Source organism: Python bivittatus, unplaced genomic scaffold (genome assembly GCF_059951505.1).
Source record: "Python bivittatus isolate LINGU-HERP-01145 unplaced genomic scaffold, Pbiv_v1 ctg000160_np1212, whole genome shotgun sequence".
NCBI classification, from domain to species: domain Eukaryota; kingdom Metazoa; phylum Chordata; class Lepidosauria; order Squamata; family Pythonidae; genus Python; species Python bivittatus.
Window position 1 is genome coordinate 6,702,539 of NW_028277076.1, and position 23,142 is coordinate 6,725,680.

At 47.6% G+C, this 23,142-nt stretch overlaps 2 protein-coding genes across 3 annotated transcripts in view; one reads left to right on the top strand and one right to left on the bottom strand.

Annotated features, from left to right (window-relative positions):
* The window catches only part of TSC1 (TSC complex subunit 1), a 28,031-nt gene extending 14,597 nt beyond the window's left edge, over window positions 1–13,434 (top strand). Inside the window, exons 12-24 of one of the 2 annotated variants that reach the window (XR_015797300.1) lie at window positions 273–325; window positions 856–922; window positions 1,371–1,475; window positions 2,255–2,828; window positions 3,722–3,765; window positions 4,141–4,307; window positions 5,007–5,189; window positions 5,493–5,603; window positions 6,713–6,835; window positions 7,046–7,233; window positions 7,740–7,901; window positions 8,421–10,762; window positions 12,633–13,434. Coding sequence is in view for 1 of the 2 variants with exons in the window: in XM_007425196.3 (XP_007425258.1) it covers window positions 273–325; window positions 856–922; window positions 1,371–1,475; window positions 2,255–2,828; window positions 3,722–3,765; window positions 4,141–4,307; window positions 5,007–5,189; window positions 5,493–5,603; window positions 6,713–6,835; window positions 7,046–7,233; window positions 7,740–7,901; window positions 8,421–8,940 (2,297 nt within the window). In the remaining variant the exon portion in view is untranslated. Of the gene's footprint in view, window positions 1–272; window positions 326–855; window positions 923–1,370; window positions 1,476–2,254; window positions 2,829–3,721; window positions 3,766–4,140; window positions 4,308–5,006; window positions 5,190–5,492; window positions 5,604–6,712; window positions 6,836–7,045; window positions 7,234–7,739; window positions 7,902–8,420; window positions 11,920–12,632 lie in introns of those variants that run through there. The other variant, XM_007425196.3, reaches the window with a different exon arrangement.
* Window positions 13,435–15,589: 2,155 nt separating this feature from the next.
* Window positions 15,590–22,963, bottom strand: SPACA9 (sperm acrosome associated 9). The gene is made up of 3 exons (XM_007425205.3): window positions 22,820–22,963; window positions 17,344–17,546; window positions 15,590–16,173 (listed from the first exon to the last, which is right to left on the bottom strand). Exons 1-3 carry the CDS (start codon window positions 22,961–22,963, stop codon window positions 15,777–15,779), a joined length of 744 nt encoding a protein of 247 aa, XP_007425267.3. The 3' UTR covers window positions 15,590–15,776.
* Between the last annotated feature and the right edge of the window lie 179 nt (window positions 22,964–23,142).

Sequence of the window (23,142 nt, forward strand, 5' to 3'; positions counted from 1 at the left end):
CCAGGGGAGAATTTTGATGTGGATCGAAGGTATTGTTGCAAATAAATGCTTTTCTAGACTATGTTGCTTTGCTTTGGTGACTGTTGGCTTCCTATGCCATTTTTTTTCTTTAATAAATAATTAAGGCCATTGAGGCAAAGGGGTTACCTTGGTTCCTCTTTTGCTAAAGTTTGCTAAAGTTTATTGGGAATGACCTGTTATCTACTGTTAAGCCGTTGGGAAAGGAACTTCTCTAGCAGCGCTGACCATCGCTCCTCTGTTCTGCATTTCAGATGACTTCGTTTCAAGTTCAGCCCCTTCAGCTACTGCTGCGCCTTTGAAGAAGGTAAAGATTAGAGTTTCCAGGGTTGGCAAAACGGGAGCTCCATCTTTGACCTGTGGGTAGAGGAACGTGATTGTGAAATGGGCTGGGTTGAGTTGATTTGGGCTAACCAGTCAATGCTTTGTGATAGTAGATGTGCTGTAGCAATTTTGCTTCATCCTTTGCCTTTAGGATAAGCAATTTATGTCAATTTGTATCATTCCATGGGGTATATTTGACATCAGTTCAGTCTTCTGCAATGGGACCCCCCCCAAAAAAGAAACCCATTGTCTGTCTTGGAAATGCAGGGGACAGTTCCTTTAAGAGCAATGATTCTCCACCCCTCCCACCTCTCTGTTCCCACTTTCAGTTCAGACCCCAAGGACATCCTCCAGGTGTGCAGATCCCAGAATTCTTGGCAGTGGCTTATGCTGGCTGGGAGCTTCTGGAAGTTGAAATCCACCTCTTGGAAGGGAGCCTGTATTGGAGGGAGAGGGTTGTTGAAGAGGGTGCCTCTGCAATTAGGTTTGAACTGAATCCTCACATTCTTCTAGGAGGAGAAAGCAGATTCCGGGAGGCCTTCCCTGTCCCGACAGCAGAATATCATAAACAGAACTTTGGGTGAGTTTCCTTGCTGAATAAGTGCCCTTCCCTCATCTCTTCCAATTATATTGACTGAATTTGCATGACAAACTTCTTCAGAACTGAATTGTTCCCCTGGGCGTCTTCCTGTCAAGTGGAGCAGCTTAAGAACCTTCAGTGATGCTTGAAGTAGGAATTCTTGACCCCTCCTCTTCTCTTCCTAACAAGCTCGGGTTGAATATGGCTAGTCTCTTCTTGGCTTTTGGTATTGGGTTCCTTGAGGAGACAAACCAGAATTCTTGTTGAAGCTCATCAGGGTCTCCCATAGTTGAGTTTATCTACTTTTCATAGTAGAAGAGTCTGAGCAAGTTTGGGGCAAGCCAGCAGAATTTGGGGAGGAGAAAAGGGCTGGTGGAACGTATTTGTGTTACTAAGGTAATTTTGAACTTTATTTTTTGTTTTTATTTTTTTGGCTTTGTCTATCCAGACTCCCAAGGCAGTAAAAATTCTGTAACTTTAAGCGATCTTCCCAACATCCTGGGTGACCTGGAGGCGTCTTGTGAAGACAGTGGAGAGAAAGACAGAGAGGAAGGTGAGTTTGTAGTTGTTTCCTTACTATCTAAGAACAAAACCTGCTCAGCTTTGTGCTGTGAGTCTTTTGGAGCAATTTTGTTTGACTGATACATTCTGCCTTTCTTTCAAGAGGTCCAAGTAGTTGATAGAGCACTCCCTTCTCAACCTTATTGCCCAATCGCTACCTTGAGAAATGGGTCAGGCTTGAGAGAGTGGCTGACCCAAGGTTGCCCAGTGAACCATAGATTTGCACCCAGGTCTCCCTCGTCTTATTCCTGTTCTTTAACAGCCACATGTAGGCAGAACTTTCAGAGCTCTTGAGGCTGCCTGTGACTTCTCTATCTGGAAAAACTGGATTAATCTGTATCTCTTGCCAGTTCTAAAGAATGTCGTCTTAGCTTGGCACAGAGAGTCTTCTGCACTTCAGATTTGTTCTTGCATGTAGTTCTGGAGGTTACAGTCTGCTCCATCCCATATGCAGCGTGTAGTTCTGAGAAAAACTCATAGTTCTTCTATTCAGGTGATTTAGGCCCGAGCATCTCACTGAACGGTATGGTTCCCCAAAGTGTCAGAGGCAGAAGTGCATTTTCAGGGGCTGCCTTTCTGAAAATAATCCAGATCCGTTCTCCAGAGGTTATGGGTTTGCAGCTCTCCCATTGGCCAGGTGGCCAGGGAATTCTGGGAACTGGAGCTCTGGCTTCTGATGTGGATGGGGGAAACCTCCCACCTGCCCACCCTGGCAAGTTTGCAGACAGAACTGGGCCTCAGTAAATGGAATCCCCCCCCCCTTTTCTTCAGATGCCATCTCCAATGAAATCTCTGAGATCACAGCGGCCGATGCTGAGCCTGTAGTGCCTCGGGGAGGGTTCGATTCTCCATTCTACCAGTCCAGCGAGAGTCTCTCCGGCTCTCGGAAGTCCCATTCGGTGGCTTCAACCGGCCCAGGGCAGCTCCCAAACGCTGAGCCCTTGACATCTTTTCTGGACCAATCCGGGCTCGAAGGCACACGGGATACTTCAAAGCAAGCCTTCACACCCATCGACTGGCCCTGCCGCGATGCCGAGGAGAGTCCTGTGGGGCCCCAGGAAAATTGGGCCTCCACCGATCCAGGCATTTTCACCCCCAGCCCTTGTAAAATTCCTGCTCGCCAAAGGGCTGACATTCGGAGTCAGCAGCTTCCAGGATATGAGCATCTGTTTGAGGTGGCGTTGCCGAAGACCGCCTACCTTTTTGTCAGCCGGAAGACTGAAGAGCTGCTGAGAAGGGGCAAGGCAGGACCCGAGGAAGATGGCTTTGTTTCCGCTTCCCCTTTGGATGTGTTAGACAAGCTCCTTGAGCGTGGGGCAGATGCTCACAGCCGAGAACTGAACAAGTAAGTGGCAGTACCCTTGTTAGAGCTGCCCAAGATAGCCTTCCCTCTTTTGTTGCTAACTTTCTGCTAAGGAAGTGTTCGAGGAAAGCTGCAAAGGGAAGGAGAGCAGATCGAGAGGTAGGAAAAAGGGGGCTCTGGGTTTCCCGCTTCGATTGCATGGCAAATTAAGGATGTCTCCCTACTCCTGCTTGGTCTGGCTTGCAGTGGAGCACCTGTGACTCCGTGCTGATGATTTGGGGCAAATACCATTCTGTTTTGGCTTCTGACAGTACCCCTGGGGACTGCTTCAGACACAGCTAAATCTGAACATTGGCCTGCTGTTCCGTTCAGTCAGGACCCTGGGGATCGCTCAGTTTAGCTACGCTGGTTTTGAACGTGCAGCTCATATAAGGGGGAATTGTGATGGGCCTCAGAAGGGTCTGCTGGGAACCTGTGTTTCAAGCCCTTTTCTCATCTTCCCTCTTGATGCTAGGAAAAGAAGAAGAATATATTAAATGTATATGCCACCCGTCAGTTGTCCTTGCCAAAGGCCTGGGCGAAAAGCCATGTCTTCAGGGCCCTTTGAAATACCAGGAGGGTGGGGGCTGTTCAGATCTCGGGAGGAACCCCATTCCAGAGGCAGGGGCTGCTACAGAGAAGGTGCGCTTCCAGGGTCCCAATGGGTGGCATGGTTTAATCCATGGAAACCAGAGTGTGCCAAACCTGCAGGGTCAAACTGGCTGGGCAAATACTATGGGGGACAGGCGGTCCCTCAAATAACCAGGCCCTATGCCATGTCGGGAACGTACAGCAGCCTGTTGACCAGTCCATCACCCGAGGTAAAACCTCTGGTGGATTACCAGCAACCGGATTAGATTTGAGGGAGTGGCTGATATTTGTTTTCTCATTTCTAGGTTATCCTTGCCAAGCCGATCCGCTGATTGGACTCACTTTGGAGGTGAGCGAGTTTTTCCAGCCAGGATCCCTGTGGTTGGCGGTCTTTGCCCGGCTGTGCCTTCATGTTGCTTTGCCTCCGGGGCTAAACCATAATGCAGTTTCTTTAGCAATGGCTTGGCAGAATGTGTGAATCCTTTAAGATGTGAATCCTTTAAGTGAGTCTGCACATCTTAAAGTTGCCCAGAGAAACATGGCAATAGACTGATCAACGTCTCCGGTGGCTTGAGATGGACGACTTGGCCTGAACGGGCCGGTTATGAGTTCAAGTTCTTGATTCTCGTACGAGGCCTGGAGATCAGATTGCCCAGTTTGCCCCCCCTGCCCTGCAGAATCAGAGTCCTGAGCCCCGTCTTTGGCTTCACGGTCCCCCCTGCAGGTTCTCCTCCTTCCGACGAGATTCGCACCCTCCAGAATCAGCTGCGCTTGCTGCAGAACCAGCTGCTGTACGAACGCTTCAAAAGGCAGCAACACGCTGTCCGGAACAGGCGCCTCCTGCGGAAAGTGATCAGAGCTGCCGCCCTGGAGGAACACAACGCAGCCATGGTGAGCGGGCCGTGCAAATCCTGCACAGCGGATGTACGGTCTCCGGGCCTTTGCCACACTTCCCTGCGTGACCCCTGTGGCTCAGCCGTTTCCCTGTGTAATTCCTGGCGGTGAGAAGATCGAGGTCTAACCATCCATCCATCCATCCATCCATCCATCCATCCATCCATCCATCCATCCGTCTCCCCTTTATTTATTTATAAAACATTGAAACCACCCAATAGCTGGAACTTTCTGGGTGGTTTACAATAAAACGCTCTACTTAGCATCTGTCTATTATCTATTGTCTGTCTATCATCAGTCTATTATCTATCCTCTATTATCTATTTCAGGTTAAAACATATATAATCAAATCAAATCAAATACAAACTAGGCTGCAGCAAGGTGGCCGTCAAGGTCCGAAAAAATACAAGCATTTAAGAAGTAGGATTCAATGCAGCATGATATATTTAATTAAATAACTCAGAAGGCAACCTTTTCCAAGCCTCTTATTCTCAGGGCTTTGCTTTTTTTTTTTTTCTTCTCCCCCTGAGCCAAAAAGTATCTTTCGTCTTTCAGTGGGATGGCTAAAGACAAATGAATGGGGCCTTGCTGAGTCTTGCCCAGTATAGCAAAACAACCCATTTCCCTTTTGATAAGGAGAAAGAGTTGGCGAAGGCGGGGCGGGGCCTTTGACTTCTGATCTCTGCCTCTGGACAGAAAGACCAGCTGCGCCTCCAGGAGAAGGACGTCCAGTCCCTGAAGCTCAGCCTGCAGAAGGAGCAGGCCAAACACTGCAAGTTCCAGGAAGAATATGACAGCATGGTGGCTCAGCTCCACAGTCAGATCCGCCAGCTGCAGCACGAACGGGAGGAGTATTACAACCAGAGCCAGGAGCTGAAGGTATAACGCCCAGCTGGGGGCTGCACGAGGCGGCTTTCTCAGAGGAGCGGCTGGATTCTCAAGCGCTCCTTCCGCCCTGCCCACTCCCCCCAGAAAAGAAGCAACCCGTGAACGGGGAGGTCTCAGTGGGTGGGCATAGCTTTCTTTCCAGCTTCTCACCTGGGGTTGCCCCGACTCCCCCCTCCAAACCCAGCGATTTACTGAACAAACTAGCCATTCACGGTTTGTTCAGAAAAACAGAGACTCATCCCACTGCGGTTGGGAGCATGGCGCAAACTGGACGGATGTGTTTTCTTTAAACAGACCAAATTGGAAGACTGCTCCAACGTGATCCGAGACCTGCGGTCGGAGTTAAAAAAAGCCAGCAACAAGGTGTGCCACACGGAGTTGCTGCTGAGTCAAGTCTCTCAAAAGGTAAAAAGCTTGTTTATCTCCTGCTTTTCGTTCAAGAGCTCAAGTCAGCCTCACGGCCACGGGGGAGGAGAGCGTTGGCACTTTCTCTCTGCGTACCGTTAAAAACGCACAGACAACTTCGAAGCCAGCTTGTATGTTGTGGCTTACGAAGCTGTGATTTTAGACGCAGTTTAGCAGCATTTCCTTGCTACCTTCTGGTGGTTCCCTATTTTGCGAGCCTCTGCCCCTCTAAAAATTGATCTGGAAATAGAAATGCATCCTTGTTGTTAAGCTGATAGCGATGGGTGTGTTCTGTTCTAGCACACGATGGTTTCTCTCCCCAGATTTCAGATTTGCCCCGAATAGGCTCATCAGAGCATTCTGGGTGGTTTGTCTCTTTCTGGGTCTTCTAAAGTAGGAAGTGGTTTGTGGTGTTTTAGACACAATCTGGCCCCCGAAGCACATGACCCACCACCTGGTGCAGAAAATAAATTTGTGGAAGTGGATGGACCACGCTGATTAGCTAAACTAATCAGGCCCCAAGATATATCTGAGCAGATCATGATTAAAAACATTACAAGAGTTTCTTCCGTGAAGAGCCTTTATTTTCATTTGGCTGCCAAAGTTCACTAGAACATAATTTTTTTCATTTCGTTTCAAAGCAGGGTTAATGTGAGACTCTTTTTGCAACTTTGGCATTACGCACACCTACGTGCTGCTCTTCTGTGGAAGTCTGAAAGAAAAAAAAGCAGGCAGAACTTTGAATAGGTCACACATCTTCAAACTGCTGCACCAAAATTCAGAATATAAGTGGAAGGAAGATGTCTTTGCTCCTTTCTGGGGGTGGTACCTCCCTTCCTAGGGCCATGAGCACATTAATGATGCGTCACTATTGTAGAAAGAAAGGCAGACCATTAGGATCCTGACATTGAGAGAAATGCAGTTGCCAGAAACTGACAAACGGCCTGTGCATTTGGTTTTGCCTCTGTGTCGGGGTTTTCTGCCAAAGATGAAGGTAGTTTTCAGCATAAGACTTCTGCTTTTGTGTTCCTGTAAGGGTGGGCAGCTTCAGGATATAAATGATGCCAGTTACTTGTTTCAAAAGGTGCCTCGAATGTTTTGTCTTCAAGCTTTCTAACAGCGAGTCAGTCCAACAGCAGATGGAGTTCTTGAACAGGCAGCTGCTGGTGCTAGGGGAGGTGAACGAGCTCTACTTGGAACAGCTTCAGAACAAGCACGCCGACACCACGAAGGTAACATCCTTTGACCCGGTTCACGTTTGGGCCAACACGGCTGGTTTGCTTTGCCTCGTGCCCGTTGTGTAAAATTCAGCCGTTAGCCGTTTCTTCAGCGAACCACGGTTAGCATGCTCTATGAACCCAGCTGCTATTTGTCTTCCCTTGGGAGGTCTCTCAGAGGCTGAATTTCTCTCTTCTTCTTCTTCTTCTTCTCATCGTCTCCAGGAAGTGGAGATCATGCAGACGGCCTTCCGAAAAGAGCTGGAGAGAGCCAAATCTTGCCTCCTGCAGCAGAGCCAGCAGGTGGAAGCCTCTCAGAACCGGATTGCAGAACTGGAATCTCAGCTCACAAAAAAGGATCACCTCTTACTGGAGCAGAAGAAATATTTGGAGGACGTGAAAGTTCAAGCCAGGTTGCCTTGATGTCCTCCTGTGCCTTGATCTGTAGGGAGCCCTAAGCTAACTTAGAAAGTTTTGGAGGGATATTGGGGCAGGGGGGAAGGTAGGAAGGGGTGAAAGCATTAAAAACAAAACAAAACCCCAAACTATTTCTTTCTGTGTGTGAAGACCCAGAAGCTTATTAAGTGGATCTGTGGTAGTTTTCCCTTAAAAAAAATGTTTAGGGAACCATTAGTGGGGGGAAGCAAAAACTACTCTCTAGTTTAATTATTTGGAATCTTTTGGGTGTGCGTATGCACGCAAACTCCCATCTCTCCTTGCACAACATAGCCTCCTTTTATTCTGAGCAGCCCTGCTCACCTGCTTCACTGGTGTTTCTGCAAATCGTGGGATTATTGGGGCTGTATTAGATGTAGCTCCTAGGCTTTGAACCTAGTTTGGAGGGGGACAGCATTCTCGCATCTTAGAAAAAATGCAGGGGGGGGAACTCCACCCATTCCTGGTTTCTTGCCAATTTCAGGGGCCAGCTGCAAGCGGTGGAGAACCAGTACAGAGTGCAGAAACGGATCACGCAGGCCTTTGAGTTGGACATCTTGCACTTGTACAGTTGCCTGCATGATGACCAGTTGCAGAAAAAACAGGAGGATGACAAAATGGAAACGGCGGAAATGGCTGACGAAAGGTGAATACGGGCTGCGTCGCTTTCTGGCTTCTCGCGATCAAAGCAAACCCGAAACGTTCCCAATTCCAAAGGAAGCCACCATGCGATACATCAGATTTACCTGGCAGGGCTTGTGGACTTCTCCTGTTTTGGAAAAGGCTCTACTGCTGTCCTTCTAAAGCCTCAAGTTCAGTAGATTTAACTGGAAGGGAAGGATTTTTTTGTTTTGTTTTGGGGTTTTTTTTTGGTGAAATCCTTTAACTTTAAAATAGGACCTGGGAAGACTCTAAAGGAGCCATACGTGTTTTTCTGCCAAATCTTTCCTTTTTTTGGAAGGGGTTATCTTAAATTAAGGGGCTGGGGTAACCCTTTGGTGCTCTTACTGTGCCTTTGGGTGGGGGTTAAATTGATTTCTTTTTGAGAGGTCTGAACATGGGGACAAAGGGTCCTTGCCTGTCTTCCGGGCTACAAACAAGCAGCTTTGCTGGGAGTCAGACCATTCCTCCTTCCTGCTCACGTATTGCTTTCCCTTCCTGACAGGCTTTCGGGGGCGAATGAAGGCGCTGCTCACTCCATTGCCAAATGCAGTGAAGAAATGCTGGGCAGGAACGGGGAGGCCAACCCTTCCGGCGCGCAGGGTCCCAACAGCAGCAGCAGTAGCAGCAGCAGCAGCAAAGGCAACAGTGGTGGGTCCAGCCCGGAGAAGACCCTCAGCGACAGAGCCGGACAGTTCAACAGCTGCCGGGAAGCCTCTGCGCGACAAGAGCCTTCCAGCCGCAGCCGACTGACCGTGGGCTCCTTCCCGAGTTCAGAGAGCTTTCTGGGCATGAAAGCTCGCGAACTGTTCCGCAACAAGAGCGAAAGCCAGTGCGACGAAGATGGAGTGGCCATCCACAGCCTCTGCAACACGTTGAAGACTGAATTGTGCAAAGGGCCCCGCCTGGAGGCCAGGGGGCTGCCAGGGCCCCCGGAACCCCCTCCCCCTCCCCGGAATCAGGAAAGCAGTGTTGAATCGCTTCACATAATGGACTACAACGAATCACATCACGGTCACAGCTAAGCCGGGAGCACGGGGAAAATCAGTGTTACTTTTCATAATCTCAGCATAGGACAGGGAGAGGACATGCGTTTAACTAAAAGCTTTCACGTTTTGTTCTAGACCCGCCGGCTCGTGCCACGGGAGCCGGACCGGTTTGTTTCGTTTGGGGTGGGTGGACTTGGCTGAGCAAATGCAGAGCGGATGTCAGGTCTGGAAGAGCTCGGTTGTCTCTTCCCCCTTTGCCCTCTTTCACACACACACACACACACACACACCCTGCTTGTTCCTTGAGCTCTGGGGTTGTGATGGCTGGGGGTTTTGAACCCCTCATCTTCCCTTTTGTCTCTCTCTGAGAGCCTCATCCAGTGAACTTCTGTGCAATAGGAGGTTAGCAGAATGAACCGGGGGTGTGCCTAGCTGAAAAACTCTGCCCCATCTACCCTCATTCAGGGTCAGTAGCCACCTTGGCCCCCTCCCCCCCCCACGGGTGACTTGGGTGACGGTTCTCATCCAAAGCAAGATTTTAAAGGGCCCGATTGCAATTTTCTCCTCTGCTTTTGAGTCTCCCAGCTCCTTCCTCAACCCTGCTCATCAGGACTCTGCTGGACTTTGCTCTGATGATGATGTGGTTTGAATCGTACCCATTAGGATTCTGATCTGCATTCTTCTCCTTCCTTTAAAAAAAGCAAAAAAAAAAAGGGGGGGTTATCTCCCCCGCTCTTCACATTTCTGCGCGTGGATAGGTTGTTTTCGCAGCTGCTGCTCTGAGAAATTTTGGAAGGTGTCCTGCAGAGTCCCCTAATGTTCTCGAAACACTATTTCTCTTTATACCCGTTCTCTTTAGCTGCATTTTTGCCCCCTAGTCTGATAAGCTGATACTGACCTGACTTGAGTTTGTGTCTCCTTTGTAAACGGAAAGGAAGACGCCGTCGTCTTGAGCGGGGAGGCTTTTATAACAGAAGCATGTAGAGATTTCTGGTGAAAACCACGGAAAGGTTAATTTTCTCCCCATCGCCCATCCCGCCCCCCTGCGTCTCCTCAAAACAGGAAGAATCCCCTTCACCGGGTTTGGGTTCTGTCTGAAGAGAAAAATGAGGTTTATCCTTTTTTTTTTTTTTTATCCAACCTCTGGTTTCTTTGGTAACCAAGTATAAGATGCTTACGATCCCTTGCTGATAGCTGCCTGGTGTTCCAGTCTGGAAAACTGAAATGCATCAGCCTGAAGCAATTGTGGCGTCTCTGAAGAGCAGAGCGTGTTTGAACCTCCATCGGGAACGAGCGCGCGCACATAGGTTGGGTCTGTGACAATTCCCCCCCCTCTGTTCAGCAGATCTTGAAAGGAGACACTTGCCATCCCAATGTAGTGTTTTTTTGATACCAAAGTGGCCGTTTTGCGGTTGGATGCTGAAAAGTCTTTCCCCTTTGCGTTGTGTGTCTTTCAAGTTGTGGATCTTCTTAACTTTGGGTGGAAAGTGGGGCTGGGAGCTTGACTGCGGTCGAGGGGGGCTGTATCGTTCTTAAAATACATCCTCTCTGCCCCTTCCGTTCCTGAATGTTTTCTACCCCTGGGTTCTTATCCCACCAGGGCAGCCTTTGGGGCCTTCCTAATCAGAGAAAGCTGCTAAGATACCCCGTGCCCAAAATTGCCATCTCTTTCTTCTCCTCCAGTGGTCCTTTGTACATTTCTAAAACAAACCCTTTTTAAAATAATAATAATAGTAATAAATCTCTCCTTCAACCCTCGCTCAAGGTTTCTCTAAAGGCATGGTGGGTTTGGACAGCTGTCGCTCAAGTTGAAAAGACACGGGAAGCGTGCAGTGGGATTTAATGATGCTGTGTTCAGGTGAGGTCCCGGAACGGGTCGCATGATCTCAGAGTTAAATGGAAGTTGCTGTTGTCTCTGGGTGAAATTCCCATTCCCTAAAGGAAGAGAACAAGCCCGCTAGAGGCCGGCCTCTTTCTTCCCCATTCTACTCCTGAAATTGGCTAAAATTGGTCCTCCTCACTTAGTGGAACTGCGGTTCTCTGTTTGTAAAGCTAATGCTGACATTTGCAGTTCAACGAGATCAGAGGTTTCCAAGATTGTCTTAATTCGAGCCTTTATTGTACGGGGGCTTTCCAACTGGAATAGCCCCCTGCCCACCTGAACAGTGGTGCATCCACCTCTCCTTCTGGTGCGTAGACGGATCGATGGTGAATTTTGCTCCCCGATCCCTCTGTCGTCTTTCCACCTAAAGGGGAGCCAACCTCATCTCCCATTTTAGCTGCCCAGATTTGGCGTAGTCCGGAAATATCTCGTCTTCAGAGGTATTTCGGGAATGAAGGATGGGCCTGTTTGCCCTTATCTGTGCAGACTGTCCTATACTTACTGGAAGGAACTCTTTGGTTTTAGTGGTCAAAATATCCAACTTTATCTAACCATAGGGTTAGAACTGGTCCTTCGTTTGCTCTTAGAAAGGATACGAGTGACCTTGGCAGTGAATTAGTGGAATTACCCGGCCCCATTTTCCCGGCGGACCACAGAAATGATGGAGGAACAAATCATTGCCCCTTATCAAGCAACTCTTTGAATCATGGATGTAGCGTACATAATGAACTTCTTGTTTTCGTTTTGCCATTTGTTGGGAGAAAGTCTTGTTAGTGAAGCTGGAAATAATCCTTTTCTTTTCTTTTTTTTCTTTTTAAAAGAAAAACTGACTGCTTTTAGTTAAATCTAAAAAGAAAGAAACGAAGCTGTCAAGGGGTTAACGTTTCCTGCCTTGCTCTTTGTAAGCATGATTTAAAAAAGTAATTGCCTTTTTTTTAAAAGGAGAAGAAAAAAATGCCGCAAAGATGAAATGATGCTACGAAATGGTACAATCGAAACTAAGCAAGAAATTTCACAAGCAAAACCGAACGGAGGGTGTTTTGCTGTCCTTACTAGAATATTCTAATACATCAAGGCAGTTGCTTGTGTTTAACTGTGAACAAATAAAAAAAAAACATATTGTTTTTCATTCATCTTAGAGTGGGGTTTTTTTTTTTTTGCACAAAACAAATCCTACTAGTTGGACGCCATCTTAGTTGTTTAAATAATAATTTTGGAAGAACTAAACTGGACTGATAACAGCAGAGTTGGCCAAGACATTGGTTTGTGGGGAAGGATAATTTCTGTTCCAGACTGATCAACTGGAAAGACTCTGCAGAAAGGGCTTTAAAATTAATAGAGTACGCTTGGGTACGCACCAGGCCTTGGGACGTGTTCGCAAGATCCATCACAGAACCTTGAGATGGTTACCAAAACGAAAACCTCAGCAGGCCAGTGGTTATACTGGATGGCAATAGAATCGTTTTTCTCTTGCTTCTGAATTTCCTGGGGACCTTTGCCCCAGAGTTTTTAAAGCAAGCTCCGTGATCTGTCTAGAGAAATCAGAGTTTTGTAGCTGGGTGTCCAGAAGGCGTGCGGTTCCTTGTATTTTTGCTAATCCAGTTCAGAATGCCAGTTCTGCATTACTTTCGGAGGGGATAGCCCCGGTAGCCCAACACGAGTCTTTCGGTTAACTAGAAGCAGGAGGGGATGTGCTACTGAAGAAAGGAGGATCCGAAAATAATCATGGATCAACTCCTTTTTCTAGGCAACGTGCCTGAGGTGGGATCTAGAGACGTGAAGTGCTGAAAAATACATTTTTCTTTCTCCTTTATAATATATATATTTGCTGCTTTCTCATTTCTAGGTGCACCTTTAGGTTCTCAAATTGCGTGCTGTGGCTGTTACGGTATTGAACCTGACCCGTAATCCAGGAATGGAGTGCTAGATCAGGGTTTTTCAAACGGCTCTGCAGAACGCCGGGGTTCTATGAGAAATGAAAGAAGTTCCCTTGAACATAGCCAATTTTCTGTCACTAGAGCTTTGCCTCTTGATCAAGGATTCTGGGACTTACTTTTTTTTAACAGGTTCTGTGGCCTGAAAAAAAAAATTGAAACCCTCTGTTCTAAAGCACCTTCAGTGTTCCCCAGTGCACGCACCCAGTTCATCATTTTTCTTGAGGCTGCTGGATTTTTAGAACATGAACCCTGATTTTTTTGGGGGGGGGAATTGCATAAATGCGATCTTTTGAAAGCAAACGCAGGTCCATTTTGCTGTGCAGATGCCAACGTGGAAGAGTCTCCTACAATCAGCCTTTAGAGGAATTAAAATTGATGCCAACAGTCTATGGTTTGCCAACCTTAAAACAGGGTGGTAAAAGATCCCATATAATATCTGGACTTCTTGCATAAAAGGTGGAGGAGTTGTTTATAGGATACTGAAGAAACCTGACACTAAACACCCCCCTTTAAAAAAAAAAAAAAAAAGACTCAATGCTAGTTTAATATTCAAAGATGCTTTCTCACCTGGATCAAACTGATTAAATATGTATAATGCGGGAGAGAGGAAGCCAGCAAGATATAAAAAGAGAAAAATAAATTACCATCCCTGCTTTCTTGTGCTAAGCAGAATAGCTTGGTAGTTCTATAAACACCACCATAAATAATAAACATTTTATGCCACAGGAGCTGCGAGTGTTGGTTGAAAGGGCTCAATTATTCATTTATTTCGGGAGTGAAGGGGAAGAAACCCAACTACCCGTGGTGCGTTCTGGCTTACTCTCGATTACTGAGGTGTCAGTAGAAAAGGGAAAGCTCTTTTTTAAAGGGGGGGGCATCTTAAAAATACAGTATCAGAAAGCAGAGGATCCAAAAAGCTTCTGTCTATCATAAATGCCAAGATCTGCAGTTCTGCACGAAAAGGTCCACTGCTACGGGGGGAAATATCTGACCTTGTGTCCTTCATCTCAGAATTATAAAGTGTCAGGGTTGAAAGGGACCTTGGAGGTCTACTTCAAACCCTCGCCTGGTGCCTACAGCATCCCTGACCGATGGCCACCCAGTCTCTGTTTATACAGCCTGTAAAGGTGAGTTTACCTGCAGACATGCTGGTTCCGCCACTGAATACCTCTTAGTTCTCAATTTAGCGGTGACCCTCCTGATCTTCCCATAGAAGATGAGGAATAGCTCTTGATCATCTGTCCCGAATCAGTGCCCAAGTTTCCTTCTCAACAGGCTGGATGCATTTTGCTAAAAATACAGCAGGCCTCAACGTGGCCCTGGCAGATCGGAGTCTCGTATTGTGGCTCAACTTCCTTTTCTACCCCGGGTACCCAGTGGGCGACTTTGAAAACTTTCAAGCAGCAACATGTACAGGAATCAGAGCTTTCAGGGAAGCAGCCGGGAGCCACGGAAGGCTCTGAGCTACCACGTTTTCTCTCCAGAGAAGGCTAAAAATTGGATATGGGTGGCATACAAATTTAATAAATACATAAAATAAAAATTGGCGTTTGGGGCACCCTGTTGGCCAAGGAGAGGCTTCCCTGTAAGAAAGGTCTGCACTTCTCCAAAAACGCTTTGAGCGATGCTTCAAATTTATCCCTGCTCCCCGTCGTCCTGCCCTTTCTCAACTGCACCCCGAATCACTCAAGCGAACCCCCCCCCAACGCGGTTACTTTTACGGTTCAGCATCTCGCGCAAACGCAAAACGCGGCGGGTCCCTTCAGTGGTTTATCTACTGGGCACCCGGCCACCGACTGTCTCCGGTGAACATTCTAGCAAAGAGCGTTAAATGCAAGGGAAATGGCTTTATTCAGAAGCGTCTTCTGGTTGGAAGCAAAAAAATGGCAGAAGTTAAGAAGCCTGTGAGAAGGGGGGGAAAAAACACACAATCAGACCAAGAGCAGAGTTGGGCGGATGAGATCTAATATTACACGCTCCTTTGTTTTTAACAGTTCAGTTTTTTTCTTTTTGCCCCTGTGATAGACGTTAAGGTGTGAGAGAATGGAGTTTTCCAAAAGGTGTAGGCTTGGCTTCAAAACGTGGCCCTGTCTGGTCATAAGGTTGCTTTTTATATTAAAAAAAAAAAAAACTCTTCTTCCCCCCTCCCGCAACTCCAATGCTTCTTCAGGATGGTGAATGGAGTTCTTCCCCTCCCTGACTGCCAAAGTGCTCCAGCTCTGGAATCGGGTTTGGAAAACCAGTGGGGACCTCCAGGGGGGATCTGCTCTAGGGCTGGGCATGGTTTTGACTGGGGTAGGGGCGGGATTCGGCTGGAAGGGCGGGATTCGATCTAGTCACCCTTGGAGTTGAACAATCCGGGTGGATCGCCCGACCGAGTTGGCCTGTTCAGTTGGCCCAGGTGTGGACGTGCGTGTAACGTCAACCGTCTGATTGGATGGGACTCAACTGCAAACCTGAACCGAATCAGACTGCAAAGCCTGACAGCGTTTTTTTACTGATTGGTGAAACCCTATTTCTGAACCCAAGAAAAAAGCATCCGTGGGAACGGGTCTTCCTTACGACCCAATCTGGGAAAGAAGTCTCTGTTGGCCAGTTGGCCAACGCCATCTCCAGTCGTTCAAGGGGAATTCAAGCCAGAGGGCTAAGCTGGGATTCCATTAAACGTTGCTTTGGCTCCTGACCTGGGTTTTACATGAATAAATGCAAACTGGAGGGGAGGTTGTGCTACCCGTCCAGCCAACATGGCTTGGTAGGTCATCCCGTGGTCTCGCCCTACCTTTATAGCCGGGGCTGGGGCTGCTGCACGAGACAATTACCAGGAAGTTAAAACTGATCATCCCTAAAGAGGGAAGGGCAACGGCTGATTGACACAACCAAGCATGGTCTGTCTTTTCTGCACCGTTATCAGAAAAGGCCATCGCTGAAGCAAATCCAGGGAGACTATTTTAATTTCTAGATGCCATGGAAGGACGTGGGTTATGCTGTTTCCTTTTTCCCCCCGTTCACACTCTCTCTCTCTCTCTCTTTTTTTTTTTTTGGTTTTGTTTTTTTCAAAAAGCATTTTTACCAGGCGGTTTCCAGGGCCCGTCGAGGAATTTGCAGATGGCTCGCCCAAGGCCACCCATCTGTTTTATTTTAGCCGCCCGCCTATTCTCCCGCTCCTGAGCCTTATCCATCAAACTAAGCGAGGTCTGGGTGGCCTCAGTGACGAAGGTGGGCTGGCCAGAGAGGTCGAAGCCCTTCCTGGTCCGAGTTGGCAAGTTTATCTGCTGGAGGATGGCTGCTTTGCGGGCACTCACGCTCTGCAACATGTTTCGTGGGAGTTTTTCCGTGTGGGCCACCCACTCCTTCATGCAGTCCAGGATGATGGGGATGAGGCTCACCACACCGCCGTAGTGGTTTCGGGCTTCATCACAGCTGAGATGGTTCACCACATCGTGAGGATATCTGTTGCATGTTTTGGAGGAGGAGGAGGAAAAGGAGAAGGAGATATGGGTATGGTAGGAGGAGAAGGGGAAAGAGAAGGAGATATGGGTATGGGAGGAGGAGGAGGAGGAGGAGGAGGAGGAGGGTGAACTACAACTTTCCAATCAACAGATCCAACGTTTGCACACCATGCTATGCTCTGGCACCTTTAATATGGGGTTCTTCCCCAAGCTACCAAAGTGGTGGAGAGCTTCTGCCTTTTAGGATCAACCATCAACAGTAAACGAACAAGCAGTTAAGAAATACACCACACGGTAGGGCGGCCTTTGTAGGTACAGACGCATCAAATGCCGTGATGTGTCTCTAGCTACACAGATCAGAATCATGCAAGCCATGTTGTTCCCTGTGACACACCATGGAAGCGGAAGCTGGACTTTGAAAAAGCTGGAGAGGAAAAGTATTGTCATCTCTGAACTGTGATATTGGAGAAGATTCCTGAGAATATTGCGGACAGCCAAGAAAATGAACAAATGGATTGTCAAACAATTCAACCCAGAGTTCTCACTTGAGGCACAAAGGACCAGGCTCAAATTATCCGACTTTGGACACATTATGTGAAGACCCAGTTCTCTGAAAAAGGCTCTAATGCTGGGAAAGGTGGTAGGAAAGAGAAGAAGAGGATGACCAGCAGCAAGGTGGATAGATTCAATTACAGTAGTGATGGGGGCAATCTTGGAAGACCTGAAAGACCAGATTTGGGACAGAACCTCCTGGAGAAAGTCTGTGTCATTAGGAGTCGAACATGACTTGATGGCATGTCAATCAATCAGTCCTCCACAAGCTACAATCAGCTGGGTCAGTGCAAAACAGAGACCCAGGAACTGTGGCTTACAAGCCACAATGTCTGGGTCAACTTACCAGGTTAAGCCAAACAAGGGAAAGAACCGTGCTCAAGCCTGGGGCCCCTGGGGGTGTGATGGAGCCCAGTTCCTGGTTTTGTAGATGGACGTGTTTGTGGTTTCTCTTGGCTGCTGTGTGTTTTGGGGGGGTTGTATATGTTTTCACTATTTTTCATATTGCTAACCCGCCCAGAGCCACGTATTTGAGATGGGTGGCCGTTATCAATCTAGTAAACCTGTCGAGAAACCAACTTAAGCCTGGACGGATGCTTTCGGCAAGCCAGAGACTTACTTGGCGCGGAGGCCGCTGAGGTCGTTGCTCTGGCTGACATACATCTTGCATTTCTCCAAGAGTGCGTTGGTCATGCTGTTTCCAGGGTGCAGGGACTCCAGCCTGTTGCAAAGCTTGTTCAGTTCGCAGCAGATGTTGAGAAACATCAGGAGAATGCGCTTGTCTGTCGTGTGGTTGCAATAGTGCTCCATGTATGTCTGCACCTGTTGGGCGAGCAATGCAAGGATGGGAAGCACGCAGTCCATGAGAAAAGACCCCGGGACTATTGTTTTTGCACATGGTAACCGCGGCGAGACTATTACATGCACCAAGACGGAAAGGTTCTGAACTGCCCACGAGGAAGGAACGGCTGGTGAAGACGACGGGATTTGCAGAAATGGCAAAACGGAGTTGTTTGATTAGGGAAAAGACAGCCACATTTATTAGGGACTGGAAACCCTTTATGGACTTTTTGCTGAAAATGGAAAAAGAGGAACTGGTGATTTATGGGTTTCCTGATTAGAAATATGAGAAGAAGGGAACGATGGAGTAACCTTAAACAAGGAGGAGAGATGATAAACGTATAACTGCTGTAAAGAAGATCGGAAGATCCTTTTTCTTGTCTTCTTTTCCTTTCATCTATTTACCACTTTTTCCCCCTTTTTCTTAAATTTGTACCGCTTTTATTACTGTATAAAATTCTTGAATAAAAATTAATAATAATAATAATAATAATAATAATAATAATAATAATAATAATGGATGCAACCACAATGGGACCTGGCAACTTGGTTGCTACATGAAACCGTGACAGTGCTTATGATCTGACTTCAGCTTTCCTTGGCTTTACAGACCTGAGAAGGTCGTAAATGCGAGGAGCGGTCGCAAAGTGACATTTTCATCACTGTCGTAACTGCAAACGAGGTAGTCGTTAAATGAGGATTACCTATATCTTGAGATTCTGAAGTGGGAGAAGCCTGAAGGGAGAAAACAACCAAGCCTTTTTGGCTGTATTTCCACAATATGCTTGAACAGGTCAGAGAACACGATACATGCTTAGCCTTGCTCCTATTAATTTGGGAGTGGGCTTGCTAAACAGGCCGTGCCAACCCCACCTCCTTCGACACTCCATTACCCAGAACCAAAGGTAAATTCATTAACCAGGTTAAGCATATTGCACGAAGGCAGCCGGTCTCCGGCTGGCACTTCGGCAGAGCCAGCTATGAAAAAACCAGACTTGCAAAACAAGGAAATGAAGCCGGTACTTATCTAGTGAGCTCGGTCCCTGCAACGCTGCTTTCCCCCCCCCACCCGAAGAAGTTACGAGTGGAGAAAGTTTCGGGGAAAGATAATGGGGTCCAGAGGTTGCCAACTCCAATCTGACACCGACCAGCATTCTGCTGCAAGCCGCTATTCTCAGTTGGCTGCTGGATGGGTCTCGGGTCAGCTGTTAGCAGAAAAGCTCGCTCCCTACACAAGAGCGGCTCCTGGTCGTTGCCGAGCTTAATTGGATCCCGGGGTGGCCAACTCAGCAAGAAAAGCGAGCGAGCGAGCGAGAGACCTCCCTTTTAAGTGGCCCCACCAGATTTCAAACTCTTCCTCCTGCACATCCCTGCTCACACCCACGATGGGGGGAATGCGGTAGATCAAAATAAAATGTCTCTCTCTGTGGGTCTCTCTGGAAAGAGAAAGAGGGCTGTGCTGGTACATCAGCCTCCAAGAAAGGTTGGGAAGAAGGTGACTCGGACCTGCCCCCTTGGCTCCATCCAACGGTGTGGAATATTGCCTGGTGGTTGAGCCTGGGTTATGATTAATTCAACCACAAGGATTATTGCCCGGTGCCTCTCTCTTGCGTGGCTGCGGATCCAGGGCTCAGAACTCACCCCTAATTCATATAAAGGGGTCCCCCTTTGGGTAAAAGTTATTTCACATCACAGTCTTCCTTTGGAAGTCTCTGGATCTGGTAGACATGGATGATTCTTGGAGTCAGGTATAACAGCGTGTGCGAACGGAGGAAGAGGATGTGTTGGCTCTTACGGCTGCCATGAATGGATGGATCAGTGGGTGGGGTGGGGGTGGAGAGAGAGAGAGAGAGAGAGAGAGAAAGAGGTGGACGGATGGATGGATGGAGATACAGATACAGAAGCTGGATGGATGGAGATAGAGGATGGATGGATGGATGGATGGATGGATGGATGGATGGATGAGATAAAGAGGAGCGGGAGGGATGGATGGATGGATGGACAGATAGGCAGACAGATAGTACAAGCCTGAGAGTACACTCACTTTCTGACCTGAAGATTTCCCAACTTAGAGAAGCATTTTATCACTAAGAATCCCTTAACTTAGATATTCGGGCTGCACATACTAGTTTATATACTTCCTACTTTTTTTTTTTTTGTATTGAGTAAACAGACGCCTAGGAATTCATGAACGCATCCATGTCGTTTTCTTAGTAAAGAAACAGAAGTACTTTACTCATTCTGGTTTGTAAGGAGGGATGTTTTTGACTCCCTCCACCCCTCCTGCACAGAAGCGCAAGGTTGAGGGCAAGAGAGAGTTAACGGCTAAAGACAAACTACCCTTGGATCATCATCAGATGCAAAATTCAAACTGGAGGATTCCCAGATCTCAGTTTAAGCCAGACCAGTAACAACGGGATGGGGGCTGGATAACTCTGCATAAGGCTTAAGGTCCCCAACCCCGAGTATTTAAAGTCAGTATTCTGTAATCCCTCTAATAAATAACTTTATCCTCAAGGTTTGTCTTGAAGGGAGCAAATGGGCCCACATGAACAGATCAACCCCCATTGTCACGGGAGGTCTTCCCAGTGGAAGTCCACCCCACAAAGGCCCGCTTTCACACACAGACACACACAATTTGAAAATGCCCACCCTTTCGTATGCACACCTCTCTCTGCTCACATAACATGCTTATCTTGGTTACTTTTCTGGAGGTGTCAAAAACTCTAAATCATAAAGGTACCCAACGGGTTGGATTTGAGTTGCCCAGTGTTGTCCAAACTTGCCCACTTTAAGATGAGTGGACTTCAACTCCCAGAATTCCCCAGCCAGCATGCCCAGAATGCTGGGAGTTGAAGTCCACTCATCTTAAAGTGGGCAAGTTTGGACAACACTGGAGTAGCACGTGAAGCCGTATTGAAAAGGTAACCATGTTTAAAATTTAAAAAAAACTAAGCTCAGTATGTTGATGCTGGGTTTTAACTAACCTGGTTAAATGGTCAAATGATGCAACCAGAGATTCATACTTCTCAACGCATTGTTCCTTTTGCTGGACATTTTTCAGGTGTGGGGGTGTTATATGTGGCCGGGTTCTGTTGAGACATTGCGAATCTGAGTTGCAAGATTCTGTAAGGGTTTGGCTGCTAAAGATTGTGTGTGTGTGTTAACTTTTATGGAGTTTGGGGACTTGGTGGGAATCATGCAAATGCTGCATTTTGGTCCTTGCTCTGTAAGAAGACTAGAAAGCCTACCTAGAGATGGGATCCAGGGAACTGGCTCTAGATCTAGAGATGGGATCCAGTGAACTGGCACCTTCTGGGTGTCTTGGATTTATAAATGAGATGCTTGGTTTGGGGGCTTCCTAAAGGAACTGCACAGACCATGTTTGTTGGCGTGATAGCCCAGCCCAGGCCTAGCTGGAGAAAGTTGGGCTAAATCAGACATCCCTGCATTTTCTTTTTTCTTCTTTTTAAATAATTACTTCGCAAATAACCATTATAAGGTGATTTTTTCAGGTCTAAGTGGGTTGCAAACCAGATTAGTAGAAAAATGAGAAGGGTCAGATCTTAAGTTGTTTCTTCTCCTTCTCCTTCTCCTTCTCCTCCTCCTCTTCTTCTTCTTCTTCTTCTTCCCCTTCTTCTTCCCCTTCTCCTCCTCCTCTTCTTCTTCCCCTTCTCCTCCTCCTCCTTTTCCTTCTGTTTTTCTTTTCCCTTCTCCTCCTCCTCCTCCTCCTTTTCCTTCTCCATCCTTCTCCTTCTTTTCCTTTTCCGTCCGTCCTCCATCCTTTCCTCCTCCTCCTCCTAAGAGCTGACATTTTTTTAATGTGAGGCCCTACAGCCTGGAAACAAAACCCACCTGCCTCCATACATCATATTGCCTTGGTAGACACTTCTCCATTCATCATGGCCCCCTGGCTACACAGCCATTACTTTTAATAGGAGCTTTCGAATGCTATCCTTACACCGGGGGAGTGGGAATGCCTGGGGGGGGGGAGGCGGGGGGGGCGCTGCCACGTTCTGCATTTCAGTTTTGGAGGAGAGACGATGTGGAGAAAGTTTTCAGTAATTCAAGGACAGGAGATGGCACGAGTCGCGGCGTGTCTTTTTTGGGTCGTTTTGCTGGTTTTATTTTTTATTAATTAGGTGAAACAAACAACAACACATCAAAGACAAAGAAAAGAGAAAGGGATACATAGAGGTGCCTAAAGTAAACTTTACACTTAGGCTGACCTGTGACCATGACAGAGCAAAGGTTGAAATGAAAAGGATGATAAAAGATGGTTCAAGTTTTTTAAAAACGAACCCCCCAAAAGAAAAAAAAATAACAGGAAAAAGCATTCTAGTAGCCCCTCTCTTTCCCCCACCCCTTTTCCCCCCCAATTGCTACCCCCAATATTTTTATACTATGCTTTGGACATCTGTGATTCTCTCTCGTTTCTACTCAAATTATTTTTTTCTTATTTTTTCACCTGTTTGCCTTTCTCTCCAAAAACGGCGTTCTGAGTCTCTTTGCTATCTGCTCTGCTGTATATAAGGCAGAATATTCCTGCCTGAATTTGGTTTGACTTCTGCTGTGCATATATACAATAGATTTTTCTCCAATTTTGGCCTCCTTGTATCGTCTGCAAGAAACTAACGCTAGACAGGAAGCTCTCTCTTTTCCGGCGTGGTGCCCATGGCACGCCTGCTGAGGGCTGCATTAACGGGGACGCCCCAAAATTTGGACCCGTTCCCATCCGGAGCCGAGCGATACTGTTTGCTGAGCGAGTGACTTTTCCCTAAGAGGTCTTGTGCGTGCAATCTGACCCCAACGTCCGTGTCAACAGACGCCCACGTGCACAATGGAGGGAATGCGAAGAATGTCAGAATTCTGGTTCCTCCCAACGGTCGATGCCAATCCAGGTCTAGAATCGGGCAAGGCTGGGCATCTGTTGAGTGCCCAATTCAGCAGCGGGGCTCCCCGTGCCACCGCAGTGCTCTCTTGACTTTGCTCCCCAAAAGGTTGGGATGGAGGCAAGATCAAGAGGGTCTTCTCTTGCCCCCTCCGTGGAGAAAACCTAGCAGTTCAATCTGGGTCCACCGTTGACCCCTTCCTGTCTCTGCCACCCAACAGTAGAGCCGGCCCGAAGACAACCCTCTCGTGGAGCTTCACCAGTTCCGGGTTTAAGGTAGACCCTGCCGATCTCCACATCTCGCCCTGAATTCCCACAACCCCCCATCTTTGGCTCCAAATGGGGGGGCGCACGGTCTCCTTACCTGCCCGATGCTAGACACAGGCTTAATTTTATCATGGGCGTTTTCTCGAACGTGCTCCAGGGCAGCAATGAAGGTGAACTGCTGCTGTTGGAAGATTTTGTATGTCTGTTCGATGTTCCGTAGGCACTCCTTGATTTCGTTCATTTTCCCCCCTCCTAGAAATTTAGAAGAGAGCAAAGCAGCCGGGGGTCAGTTTTAACGCAAGGTTGAAACAGCGACCGACGTCCTTCTGGAAAAAGCCGGTAGGTCAAGCGTTTGACCAGGTCCCGTAAAAGCCCAACCGCCCTACCGACCCGACATGCAAGATCTGATTAGTTTAGGAC